The following is a 14,020-nucleotide window of genomic DNA, read 5'->3' as shown; positions in this document are numbered from 1 at the left end:
ATTCTTTTTAACAGACTAACAAAACAAAAGAGAAAGAAAAAAGACATCTAACCACTTTCATTAGCATACATGTAATCATACTTTGAAGTAAAACAAATCAATCAGTTGATAAAATGTATTGCTCGCTATTTTGTAATTGCAAACCAGATGGCTGACTCTGTGGATATTAAACTGCTGACTATCAAAGTAACTCCTCCTTTGTAGAGGATGTGAATGAGTAGGGTCCACATCTTTGTGTCAAAACATTTTGCTAAATAGAAGAATGCTTATTTTATCTATGTAACCTAGACTTACCTTATGATGCTGTTCCTTCTTATAGGGATTGCCTGGTGGACCAGGACCAGCTGGAGAAAATGGAAAGCCTGGAGAACCAGTAAGTATTATTTCCTTTCAAAGCTCTTCCCAGATCTACCAAATTTCCAAATTCAGACAGCCATGAACATTCTGCGGAGCAGAGAAATCTGTTTTCAGGGATAATAAGAGGGAGAAACAGGGTGCCAACCACAACGCAGATTTATTAGGTGCATGGATAACTTGTGTTTATTTTCTCATAAACAGGGGCCAAAAGGTGATATTGGAGGACCCGGATTCCCAGGCCCTAAGGTAAATCATATAGCATCATTTCTACAGTTACATTAATAAATTGACGATTATTAACCTGACAACAAATAACATGTTTCTTTGTCACAGGGTGAAAATGGTATCCCAGGTGAACGTGGTGCACAGGGTCCTCCAGGACCTCCTGGAGCGAGAGGTGGGCCAGGTCCAGCTGGCTCAGAAGGTGCCAAGGTACCCACAGACTTGCCTGCCCTTCTGTTGCCGTGTACAGCATTCAGTCATGCCTCATAACCCCCCTCCCCCTTTATTATTTTTTTTCCCCACTATTTCTAATTAGTTTTGTCAATCATTAGGGTCCTGCTGGCCCCCCTGGAGCCCCTGGAGGCACAGGGCTGCCTGGCTTACAGGGAATGCCCGGCGAGAGAGGACCTTCTGGAAGTCCTGGACCAAAAGGGGATAAGGTAACGCACCCATCTCACGTACCCTTCCAATGTCAGTCTCCCATAAGGCATGGAGTTTTTTCACGTGTTCACTTTTGGCCTGATTTCAGAGGTACTGATTGTGCAGTATTGTTGATTTAGCAGCATTATATGGACCATATGCATTTATAAAATACAGCATTTTACAGCTGGTATTATATGCTAGCTATTTTGTTCTGCTTCATCTCGTGAGGGAAGGATAAAACAGAACAGGTCCAATGAAGCTAATAAACAACTAGAATAGTTTATGCCAAGTTGTCTGCCTATAGTATGGTCTCCATTTTGAATCAGTCTGGAGTTTTTGCATCCAAGTATTCCGTATCTGATGCTGAATACTGTGCAGAATGTCATCTTGTTTCAGATTTGTATGACCACAATAAGGAAATATGGTTATTTGGATACCCTCAGTAGGAGATGCTCTCCTCAGTAATGTGTGGTGTGTTTGTTTGTTTTGTTGGTTTTTTGTCTCTTGCTTGCTTTTTGCTTATCCTTTTTACATCTTCTGTTTGGTAGGGTGAACCTGGTGGCAAAGGTGCTGATGGCCTTCCTGGTGCAAGAGGAGAGAGGGTGAGTGGTCTTTCAACTTCTAACAGTTTATGAATTAGCTTCATATAGTCTACACTTAGAAGGCGAGTACACTTACAGTGAATAAATACTATCTAGGAGAGTTAAAATAGTAACCCCATTGTATTTCATTCTGGCTGTGTAAATCTGGTGATCATCTTCGTGATCATGGCTGCCCAAGTAGATAGAACAGTTTTTGCAAGTATAAGATTATAGTTAATTGGAACAATGCTTTGGAGGGAAAGTCCCAATGCAGAGGTAGGTAAAATGTTATTAGCTTCCTTAAGCTAGCCAACTGAGAAGACTGTTGGTTATAATGAAGCACAAAAAGACACTGTGATAGCAAGGGCTCTCATACAGACTACAGTTTACTATGTATGATATATTTATACATCTATATAGCATATGCACTTGAAGTGTATACATAAATCCAACAAGTACATGTAAGCAATATATACATCAATATAACAGGGGACAGCAAAAATATTAACGCAGCTTGTACGAGTGGGAGGAAGTAGAGAAATAGATTGCAAACCATATGGTACACATCGAATTCTCAAGGAAAAAAAATGAGGTCATTGGTCAAGAGATGTTGAATTTATACCAGAGAAATATGGACCAATTATCTATAAAAGAAGTTAAAGCAATAGGTGACTTTTATTGTCTATTGAGAGACTCACTGACTTCAAGTGGCTTTGGATTAGATTTATATGGGGGTAAAAATAATGAGAAATGAATTGGAGATATCTCACATCACAAAATAGTATGATGTCAGTATATCACTCCAAAATGTAGTGTGCAACAACATGCTGCCATTGTAGAGCTGCTTTCATTTAGATAACATTTGTGTTTCAGTGCAAACATGTTGATAATGATATTGATCAAAATAGATGAGATAACAGCGTCATATTTTGATACAAAATATATTATTTTCTAATTGTTTAGGGTAATGTCGGTCCCATCGGTCCTCCTGGTCCTGCCGGCCCACCTGGAGATAAGGTAAAGCATCCTCCATAAAGATGCGTGATGCCATGAACAGTAGCATCACTGTCTCCTGGGAAGAGGAGGAAATCCTGGTAATCATTCTTGTTCCTTACAGGGAGAGACTGGTCCAGCAGGTGCCCCAGGTCCCATGGGTTCCCGTGGTGGTCCTGTAAGTGACAGTCGTTTTCTTCCAGCATACCTTTACTCATCTAGCCTGGTAGAAACATCCACGTTGTAAACTGTCCCTATCAAGAACATATTCAGTTGAGTCAGTAATAAACTAAGTACACTCAGCTCTCATTGACTCTTGGGATTTACACATGCTAAGGGCTTCAGAAAGTCAAAGCTTCTAAAGCTTTATAGGAATTGGAAGGCTACAATGACAGATCAGAGCAAGAGTTTGAACCAGTAGTTGCTAGATAAAGCAGAGGGATTTCCTTGAATTGTTTCCATCTTGTCTTATGGTTAAGTAAAATATATATTCCTGTATCTTACCTTAATAAAACCACTTGTGGCTCTCAGTTGCATCTAAGAAACAACATGGACTGTGGTCAGGGTTTATACAAGATCAGTTTGTCACACTTTAGATAGTTATCATATAATTACTGAACAGTTGTTTTTTAGAGCTCAGGAGCAAATGCTGGCTTTGGTTGTTTGCCTTTTTTGCTTGCCATTTGTCTGGTCATGTGTCCATCAGCTTCCCTACCCTAACCCTCCCCCAATCCTCCCCCCGTTAAGGCAAAGAAACTTCAGCTCTATTCATGAGTGTTCTCTAACTTCTGATATGAAGCCTATTTTTCTGACATCTTCCATTGCTGACTTGTTGCTATCTACAGGGTGAACGAGGAGAACAAGGTCTCCCTGGACCTGCTGGCTTCCCTGGTGCTCCAGTAAGTATAAATACTTACAAGCAATTGAATGTGATTATCCATTTTTCATCTGTCTGAATTAATTTTCATCTCAGAAAGACTTGGATGTAACCACTTTAACGTTAATACTTACTACTTTACATTTAATTTTGTAGCAATATATATTGCTACAATACCAATAAAATTGCTACTCTTTTTGTACTCAGTCACACACAAAGCAACATTTTCTTTACCCTTCCCTTCCCACGCCAGTAGACCAATAAAGGTCATCCCTTCAGGAGAGTGTCTATATATGGTTTCTCATTACAGTGGTATTGTCTGCATCGTCTTGTTGTCGTGTCATAACATAACAATACAATTTTTCTACAGGGCCAAAATGGTGAACCTGGTGGGAAAGGAGAGAGAGGCCCACCTGGTCTAAGAGGAGAGGCTGGACCCCCTGGAGCTGCAGGTCCACAAGGCGGCCCTGGTGCACCAGTAAGTATGTGCTGTTCCTCGTTGCTCCAAATGGAAACACATCTTCAGTTCTCCCTCAGCCTCCTGGTGGCTTGGCCTACGTGCAATCATTCAAACTGCCTGTAACTTCATGGTGCAGCCAATAGTTTCTTATTTGTTTTTCAAATTATCTGCTTTGTCTATTTCTTTCCATGTAGGGTCCACCTGGTCCCCAAGGAACAAAAGGAGAACGTGGATCACCTGGAGGCCCTGTAAGTGTTTCTTTCACTTAGTAACTGATGAATGGTTCCTGTGTGTTAAAACAAACATGATGTAAATGAATCTCAAGGCCTTCAGTGACTTTAATATTTGTATTTCAAGAATATCTGAAGTCTTCCACAAGGAGTAATAAAGATTAAGGCATTTGTGAGCAGGTTTTCATAGATTTTAATATAAGTAAGGTGCCAAAATGGCTTCTGGGACAACACAAAGCTATAAATCATTTATCTCAGCAGTTATTAGATTTATATGATATCTATGACAAGTTTCTGAGAGACAATTGGCTCAACTTTGAGGGACATGTGGGACCTTTCCATGAGGTATGGGGGGGAAATTCCTCACAAAGCTGATAGTTGCAGGCTGTTTAATTCAGATTTTATTAAAATAAATAAATACATATAAATAAATAAAGTCAGCTTTTATACAGAAATCAATTGGATAAATTGCCATTTTTCTAATCTTCAGAAACTGACAAAATTATTGGTATCTTACAGGGTGCTGCTGGTTTCCCTGGTGCTCGTGGTCTACCTGGTCCCCCTGGTAACAATGTAGGTTGTATTCTTACCTTGCAGATATCTTTAGACTTATTAATCTTGATTAAGCTGGATGTACCATGATATGAATAGTGCGCAATCAAAGTTATCTTGAATATGATGTTTGTGCCTAGAGAAAAACTTCTACTAAAGAGAGTTTACTCTCCCTCTGTAAAAAATCAATCTGTTTTGATTTGCTTTAAAGATTAAGCAAATACAAAGAATAAGATGTATTTACCCCTTTTTAATAAAAATTACAAATGATTCATTGTACTGTAACTAAGACCTGAGAAAACATCTGTTATATTTGAAGAAAAGATTTTTTTTGGTTTTATAGTTAACGACAGATGCAGATATTGCTAAATAATAAGAAAAAGTAGGATTTTATTTAATGTTAATATTAAAGTCAATGCAATTCTTCCCATTGATCATCTAAGCTAAGAGTTTTAATGAAAAGCATCATTCAGCACACATTCAAGATAGCAGTAAAGTTAGCTGGCATGAATGAATCTAGAAATCAGCTAGAACTGCTACTATTCAGAAATGCTGGGTTAGAGCCTTGGATAAGGAACGTGCATCCTGTCCTGGATGCATAACAACCACTGGACATTCCAAATATGCCTTCTGAAAGGGTTGTTAGGTATTGGAACAGGCTGCCCAGGGAATCAGTTGAGTCACCATCCCTGAAGGTCTTTAAAAGACGTTTAGATGTAGAGCTTAGTGATATGGTTTAGTGGAGGACTGGTTAGTGTTAGGTCAGAGGTTGGACTAGGTGATCTTGAAGGTCTCTTCCAACCTAGATGATTCTGTGATTCTGATTCTGTGAAATGCAAATTGTATGTCCAGACAGTCAGGAGAAAAAAATGTGGCTTGAAAGCAGTAGACAATGGGACTAATTCTCTTTATAAGAACCAGTTCAGAGTTGGGTGCATAGGGGTTGTGCCTTAACGCTACCTTTAGGCAACGAACCGAGTTTGATTTGCTTTTGTGAGGAAAGATCAATGCAGTAAGTGTGTAGCACTGTTTCAGATGATAATACAACTCATGCTCTTATTTTTAAAATGTTTAGGGTAGTCCAGGTCCCCCTGGTAATGCAGGGCCTCCTGGCAAGGATGGGCCTCCTGGACCCCCTGGTAATGCTGGTCCTCCTGGCAGTTCAGGATCTCCTGGAGTAAGAGGTGAGCCTGGCCCACCAGGTGAAAAAGGGACACCAGGCCCTCGTGGAGAAAGGGTGAGTACATGGCAAGCTGGGGACTTTTATACCGCTAGGTAGGGATTCTGTTTTGTCCCCTTGTACTCAGCCACACCTCAAGTACTGTGTTCAGTTTTGGGCACCTCAGTACGTGAAGGACATTGAAGCTCTGGAATGTGTCTAGAGAAGGGCTACGAAGCTGGTGAAGGGTCTGGAGCACAAGACCTATGATGGCTGAGCAAACTGGGTTGTTTAGTCTGGTGAAGAGAAGGCTCAGGGGAGACCTCATTGCTCTCTACAGCTACTGGAAAGGAAGGTGTGGGGAGCTGGGGGTCAGCCTCGTCTCACAGGTAACTAACAGGTGATAGGACTAGAGAGAATGGCCTCAAGTTGCACCAGGGGAGGTTTAGGTTAGAAATTAGGAGAAAATTCTTCTCAAAGTGCAGTCAGGCATTGGAATGGGTTCCCCAGGGAGGTGCTGGCATCACTGTCCCTGGGGGTGTTCAAGGAAAGTTTGGATGTGGTGCTTAGGGACATGGTTTAGTGGGTAACAGTGGTAGTAGGGTGATGGCTGGACCAGATGAGCTTGGAGGTCCTGTCCAACCTCAATGATTCTATGATCAAGAACCAGAAGCCATCTTCCTGAATGTCAAAGATGCTCAGTGTTGACTGACCTTTCTCTCAAACAGGGGGCACCTGGCGACCCCGGTCCTCAAGGTATCATTGGGAGCCGCGGTAACACGGGTTTGCCAGGTCCACGTGGCCTCCCTGGAGCAGCTGGCATGGCTGGTAGCAAGGTGAGCGTGCATTCACTGAAATGATAGCCTCCAAATTAGTGCGATGACTGTAATCCAGCAGTTAAAAACAGTAATTAATGTTGTACTTCTTAATGCTTTTTAATCCAGTTATTTGCCTTTACAACCATAAGATCAGGCTTTAAAACATCCACTGGACAGCTATGGGATGTGAGGTTGTCTTTAGTCTCTAATACCAAGACTTTTGGACCAGGTTCATTAGAAGTATATAACAACAAGACAGCAAATTGAACGTGAGTCAGCAGTGTGCCTGGCAGCCAAAATAGCTGACCTTACTCTGAGGCACCTCTTTTCTCTTGTTCCTAGTATTCAAAATCACCACAGTTACACTGGCACTTCATTTTATCAGGTCGCCTTCATAAGCACTGTATATTTCACTAAAGATGTATAACATGATGGCATTTCATAAGCACATTTTCTACAATTAAATTTCTTCCCTCTTTCTTTAGGGTGAAGACGGTAAACCAGGTGTCAATGGTGTTCCAGGAGAACGTGGTGCTCCTGGTCCACAAGGTCCTATGGGACAAAGAGGCTTACCTGGAGAGCCCGGCAGAGATGTGAGTGGATGTGTTAGGCCTTCCTGATAGCTTGTGAGTTATATACGAAAGACTCAGGAAGTAACTATGTTTTAAGGTTCACAAAGCTTCCCTCAAGCACCTGATGGACCATGTCCTGTGCAGATTGCCTTCTCATGTTAGGAGAAAGTACAATCTTTGTTTTACTTTTTACTACCAGTGGACCATGTCTCTGTCTCACTTGGAACTGAACAAGAGACTTCACTGCCCATGCACTTACAAAATAAAATGTCCAATCAATACTTTATGGGCCCCTCCACCTCCAGAAACGCTTAGTTTTTTGAAAACCCTTGCTCTGATGAGCACTATTTCAGTTTGATAGAAAACATGGTGATTGTTCATAATCTAGTTTATAAACAAATTGTACCAACTGTTGTTTTTTTCCAGGGTAACCCTGGATCGGATGGCTTGCCTGGACGCGATGGATCCCCAGGAGGCAAAGTAAGGACTGAACACTGTCTTCAGATTGTCACCTCTATGTAATATTGGCAATATAAGTAGTTAGCTCTGTGCCGTATAACTTGTTCCTCAATCCTGTTAGACTCCAAAGAATGCAGTCTTTACATTGAAATTCTATAAAACGTTGATTTTCTTTCTCTATTTGCTGTTACCATCTGCAGGGTGACCGTGGTGAAAGTGGCCCTCCTGGAGCTCCAGGACCTCCTGGTCACCCTGGGCCTGCAGGAAACAATGGTGCCCCTGGAAAAGCTGGTGAAAGAGGATTTCAGGTAAAACCAAAACAAATAGCCAACTGCTTATTTACATACCTTTCCTATGAAAAGTCAATTTCATGCAGTAATAGAAATGGAAGTTTGGAAGACTGATACTATAGCTATCTGTATTTGTTTCTGCCTTCGTTTCTTGGCATTGAGGGCCACTTCTTTAAAAATATCAAGGGGAAAGACATCACAATTTATATTGCAGATAACTATGTATACAGTAAACTCAAAATTCACATGCCTAAGATGCCAAAAAGTACATCGTCCCACCAGGCCATTACTTTTCATCCCATATAATGTTCATTCAGTGTAAGCAGCCTTATTTATTAAACTAAGGGAGTAATTTTGGAAGTACTCAAGTTATTTTTCTGAAGTGCTGACACCAGCACTGGATGCACTGAGCACCTCACAAATTGAAAAAGGAGTCTTCTGCATGAGGTATGCATTGGTGCATATGAGCAGCTGAGTAAGACTAACTTTGGTAAGAAAAACAACTGATCAAAATTCTTATTGATTATATATGTAGTGTGTGTAGCTTTTCCTTGTCTCTGGCTTTGAAGATACTCATCTGGAAATAAAAAGGTGGTCTAGTCAATTGCAACGAATCCATTCTATCTTGTTCTTATTGTGTTACAGGGTCCACCTGGCCCTCCTGGCTCTGCTGGTCCTGCTGGTGCTCGTGGTCCTGCTGTAAGTCACATTTAAAGTATTTGTGATAAAACACATTCACTGTTTCCTGAGATTTCGTCATGTTTCTCATTTCTTTCTATGCTCCTTTTATTGCAAATCTACTCTTGAAGGGTCCTCAAGGTCCTCGTGGTGATAAAGGTGAAACCGGTGAACGAGGCAGCGCAGGCATCAAGGGTCATAGAGGATTTCCTGGTACTCCTGGTCTCCCTGGTCCTCCTGTGAGTATTTTGCATTGGATTAGGAATTTCATCTGTGTTCTTAATTTATGTGGTTTGCATCTCAGGTAACTAGTTGGCTTTAGCTAATTCACAGAGGAGAGAAAAAAATACAAAGAAGAAATGACTTGCGTAATTTAATTGTCATACATGTTGAAAAGTTAATGTTCCTGAATCAACCTGAAAAAGTATTAAAAGAACTGGAAGAAGCTGCTAGGAGCTAGAGCTGAATTTGCTAAAATCCCTTTTAGTTCTGTGTTTTTCTGACTTAAATATAAATAAATAAATAAAACACGTTCCTTGTACTCATTTATATAGGCTATTCTTGATTAAATTGTCAGAGATAAAAAAAAAAAAAAAAATATGCGAGACAGGCATCTAAATCCATTTAAAAAAAAAAAAAAGCTGCTTGGAGTTTAAAGATGTCTCTTCTGTCAGGCATCTTCCACAGTAATTAATATCAGAGCATAATGGGCATGAAGTTGTAAACTACTTACTTGTAAACATGCATTACCATTTGGAACAGTTCTTAATAGCTAAAATTGAAGGGTAAGAGACAAGCATGCCCTAGGTTTTTACAACAAGTAAAAACTTAAAGAGGGGGTTATAGTGGAAAGAACTCTTAATAGCATGCATGGTAGAAGTGAGAATCAAGAAACCAAAAAGCATATAGTTATCCTATCAATGATGGCAAGATTATGGAAGTTTTAACTATAAATGCCACCTGTGTAAATCTATTTAATAACACACCATTACCCTATTGAGTCACTTATGGGTAAAAAGAAGTCTGATAAATTATTTCAATTAATACATTATTTCAATTTATTCTCAATGAGAAGATGAATCATTTTAAAACACATGGTTTAGCTCTTTTAATACAAGATACCATTCTAAGCTTGTTGATGTCTGTTGGCTGTCTCTTTTTTTCATTAAGAGAACATTTGGTAACTTTTACTGGTACAAGAGTGACAACTATTCTTTCTCATATCTGACATAGTACTCTCATAAACTTGTATTTCATACAATCATAAAGATGTTTTCAGTGTATTTTTTTAAGGCACATCCAGCTAGCTGCAAAATATTACTGGAATGACTTACATACCTGTTCCTCATAGGGTCCCCTGGGTCCACAAGGTGCAATTGGAAGTCCAGGAGCTTCAGGTGCAAGGGTAAGAAAAACTCCTTACTTAGCATAACTGGAGGGAAGATTCAGCATGTTTAAAAAATAATAATAATAAAAATAATAATAATTTTAAAATGACCATCTTAACAGGCAACTGCTGAAGAAAAAGAAAACACCTGATAAACTGTACAGAAATTTTAGAAAGCTCTCACAAATATTTTTTGAATTAAGACTATCTGGTAAGCTATTTTTACCATAATATATGCATTCACCTTTGTTCTAGGGTCCCCCAGGACCAGCTGGGCCCCCTGGAAAAGATGGTACAAGCGGCTATCCAGGTCCTATTGGTCCTCCTGGCCCCCGTGGTAACAGGGGTGAAAGTGGCCCTGCAGTAAGTAAACTGTGCATACTCAAATACTTGTTTAGCAATTGTTCATTAAACAAAAGCTCTCTCCCATTTCAATTTCTACCTCAGAAAATTCTGTACTTCATGGACTGAGCTTGTGGTAGGACAGATCTAGCTGTCAAGCCTAAGTCCAAAAAAAAAAAAGTTGTAGTTCAGTGTAACTACTGATGCATTAGGTGTTGTTAGTCTCAGATAATTATTGACTTTTCTGTGTACATTGGGAAGATAGAATCTCCACTTCAGAGAACAGCTTCCCTTTGTGTCTTAAAAAAGGGCTTTCTTAAATTCCTCCAAAGAGACCAGCACCGTAGAGGTCACCAGCATAGCTCATGGCACTACTTACAAAGCCAAGAAATAGCCCATCCTCTGGATTTTGGTGAAAAGGGTTCTACCTTCCTAAAGCTTAAGTAGAAGGAGGACAGTCACAGCCTGAGAAAATTAGGAAAAGAAAATTCCAAGTTTAGGAAAATAATATTTTCCTAACAAATATTCATTCATAAAGAAATGTTTGCCTGGAATGTCTAACATATTTAATGTCACTTGCTATGAATAAATAAGTAAATGAAATGACTTTTTTTTTTTTTTTTTTTAAGATTAGGGTCCACATAGATTTATAGTTCTAACCTGTGATCTCTACTCAGCATCATGTTCCACTGTTTCTGTTTAGGGTCCACCAGGCCAACCTGGTCTTCCTGGGCCTTCTGGTCCTCCCGGTCCATGTTGTGGTGGTGGTGTAGCTTCCATGGGTGCTGGAGAAAAAGGTCCAGTAGGCTATGGATATGAATATCGGGATGAGCCCAAAGAAAATGACATCAACCTGAGTGAGATCATGTCTTCAATGAAATCAATCAACAACCAGATTGAAAACATCATTAGTCCTGATGGATCACGAAAGAATCCAGCTCGTAACTGCAGAGATCTGAAATTCTGCCATCCTGATCTTAAGAGTGGTATGCAAAGTTTTTATTGTGCTAATGGTATCGGGTCTAGATCTTTCCTGAATATTATTGTCTTTGAATATTCAAAGACTCAGAGATATGCTATAAAAAGTATCTAATTTGTTCTACAAATGTCATGATAAAGTTGGTAAACACAATAATCATTTAAATACCCTGCATTTACACAGCCTATACACTGATTTCAATTCACTCCTTACATACTTATAAGTGAAAATTTGCTTAAATCCCTTTTTAAAAAAAAAGTTGCATATTTAAGTGTCTTTTAACCCTATTCACATAAAAGCAGTGTATTTTTATATAGTCTTATTTTCTGAAATAGAAATAAGCCTAATGTCATACAGTCGAATTCTTCTCCAAATACATGTATATTAAGTCCCTGAACACTCACTCTTTTTACCACCTGTAGGAGAGTACTGGATTGATCCTAATCAAGGCTGCAAGATGGATGCTATTAAAGTATATTGTAATATGGAAACTGGTGAGACATGCCTCTCTGCTAACCCCAGCACTGTGCCAAGGAAAAACTGGTGGACCAGTGAAAACAGTGGAAAGAAACATGTTTGGTTTGGAGAGTCTATGAATGGAGGCTTCCAGGTGAGAAATTAACACTGTTAGTAGCCAAAAAGGTAGTACATATAATGTACTCATATACATCACAATTTACTAAGAAATAATCCTGAAATTAAACTGAACTAACTATTTAATGGGTAAATAATAGTTATATAAACCAGCTCTAGGCATGACTAATTGAAAGCCTTTTGCTTATGTTTTGTGCTCTGCAGTTCAGCTACGGCGATCCTGACCTTCCAGAGGATGTCTCAGAAGTTCAGCTGGCGTTCCTCCGCATCCTCTCCAGCCGTGCCTCCCAGAACATTACCTACCACTGCAAGAACAGCATTGCCTACATGGATCAAGCCAGCGGAAACGTTAAAAAAGCTCTGAAGCTGATGAGCTCTGTGGAAAGTGAGATCAAGGCTGAAGGAAACAGCAAATATATGTATGCGGTTCTGGAAGACGGCTGTACTGTAAGTAAACAAGACTTTACTGTGGTAGTCTAATAAATAACTCCTGCTAGAGTACTAGGCCCAGAATAAAGGGGGAGAGAGCCTTGAAAGATCTTGGTCCTGGGAAAGGACACAGTTGCAACTGTAGAATGTTGCACACACACCCAATTAAATCTGTACTTTACAGACATCTTGCTCTAGAGCCAAAGACATTTAGAGGTCCACAGTGAAGTTATGGGGACCAAGCTTTGATCCCAATCTCATGTCAACTCTAAAACTAACAGCAGCAGTAAGTGAATCATCTCAGTCAATCAAGAAATTCAAGGCTAGCAAAGTCAAGCCAGTCGCATAGGCTATGATTATGGGAATGCACAAACCCAAGTATTTTGCATATTCAACTGTGCCTCCCTTACTGCAGCAGAAAGTACTGGAGAAAAACAGTAACATAAATGAGCATGCTAATCTTTCATTGTCTGCTGCCTTTTCAGTAATAAATACTAAACACTAGATATTATTTCTGCCTCCTGCTAGGATCCCAAAACACTAACAACCTGTAGATTAGCAACATACAAGGACACCTGCATGCATCCACTTCGCAGCCATTTTGTGGCCATTTTTAAAATATGAACATGAAGAGCTACTTCATTACTGCTAGCACTCTGACCTGTAGCCAAAAAAACTTTCCCAGCTGCGTAGCCATTTGTACAACCCCTCAGCACACCAAGCGTATTTCAGTACTAAGTCAGGGCACTGCTCCAGAGTACCCAGCTGTCATCAGGGATCCCATCCATTCTTAGCAGAAACGTCTAAAACACCACACAAGCGTCTGACCAGAAATTAAGAATGTCTAGCAACATATTAATTTCTAAGGAGATTGTGTGCTGTTTTTATGATGCTGAAAGGAATAAAATAATATGGAAAGATAAAGTAGAAAATACAGTAAACTATAGGATAACGCTTATATAGCCCAACATTGATTTCTAACATTTTTCTACCTATTTCATTTCACAGAAACACACTGGAGAATGGGGTAAAACAGTCTTTGAATACAGAACACGCAAGACAATGAGGTTGCCTGTGGTTGATATTGCACCTATAGATATTGGTGGTCCTGATCAAGAATTTGGCGTGGACATTGGCCCAGTCTGCTTCTTATAAATCGAAGATCCTGCTCTTTCTGAAACCCCAGCAAACAGATTCACACTCCAACTGTGCTCCTTTGTTTTAACCTTGTCAGCTAGTACAGATGACCATCTGTATCCCAGTTATTTATTAACAAAATTTCTGGGGGAAAATTAATTTGATATCAAGGGTTATTTTTTTTTTTTTGCTATTACACAAAGTACAGTAAAAATGCTTTTTGCTCTTTTTTTTTTTTTTTTTACCAAATTCCATCTTCAGAACATGTCTCCGTGGTGCTATAATAAAACTTCAACACTTAATAAAACAACACTGTGTTCTATTAGTTGAATGTTAGCCAATTTACAAAGCACTGATTGCTCCCAGTACAAAAGTTTACCCTGCTTTCTAAGATGCAGTCCATAAAGCTAGAAAGACTTCCCTGTTTCAACTACCTCAACATGGACAGAAACTGGGATGTCTGATGAGTCAAACCAGAAAA

The 14,020-nt window shown here is 39.6% G+C and overlaps 1 protein-coding gene across 1 annotated transcript in view; it reads left to right on the top strand.

Annotated features, from left to right (window-relative positions):
• COL3A1 (collagen type III alpha 1 chain) overlaps positions 1-13,788 on the top strand; it is a 49,805-nt gene extending 36,017 nt beyond the window's left edge. The window contains exons 28-51 of the mRNA XM_082762981.1: positions 320-373; positions 559-603; positions 691-789; positions 912-1,019; positions 1,551-1,604; positions 2,547-2,600; positions 2,701-2,754; positions 3,422-3,475; positions 3,824-3,931; positions 4,108-4,161; positions 4,663-4,716; positions 5,771-5,932; positions 6,583-6,690; positions 7,158-7,265; positions 7,671-7,724; positions 7,904-8,011; positions 8,639-8,692; positions 8,803-8,910; positions 10,023-10,076; positions 10,314-10,421; positions 11,104-11,386; positions 11,802-11,989; positions 12,178-12,420; positions 13,411-13,788. Of these exons, the coding sequence (XP_082619107.1) occupies positions 320-373; positions 559-603; positions 691-789; positions 912-1,019; positions 1,551-1,604; positions 2,547-2,600; positions 2,701-2,754; positions 3,422-3,475; positions 3,824-3,931; positions 4,108-4,161; positions 4,663-4,716; positions 5,771-5,932; positions 6,583-6,690; positions 7,158-7,265; positions 7,671-7,724; positions 7,904-8,011; positions 8,639-8,692; positions 8,803-8,910; positions 10,023-10,076; positions 10,314-10,421; positions 11,104-11,386; positions 11,802-11,989; positions 12,178-12,420; positions 13,411-13,557 (2,463 nt within the window). The 3' untranslated portion in view covers positions 13,558-13,788. The remainder of the gene's footprint in view (positions 1-319; positions 374-558; positions 604-690; positions 790-911; positions 1,020-1,550; positions 1,605-2,546; positions 2,601-2,700; positions 2,755-3,421; positions 3,476-3,823; positions 3,932-4,107; positions 4,162-4,662; positions 4,717-5,770; positions 5,933-6,582; positions 6,691-7,157; positions 7,266-7,670; positions 7,725-7,903; positions 8,012-8,638; positions 8,693-8,802; positions 8,911-10,022; positions 10,077-10,313; positions 10,422-11,103; positions 11,387-11,801; positions 11,990-12,177; positions 12,421-13,410) is intronic.
• Positions 13,789-14,020: the final 232 nt, after the last annotated feature.

The sequence above is a fragment of the Aythya marila genome, assembly GCF_965140915.1.
Source record: "Aythya marila genome assembly, chromosome: 6".
In the NCBI taxonomy this organism is placed as follows: Eukaryota; Metazoa; Chordata; class Aves; order Anseriformes; family Anatidae; genus Aythya; species Aythya marila.
This window is presented reverse-complemented; position numbering and strand designations above follow the sequence as displayed.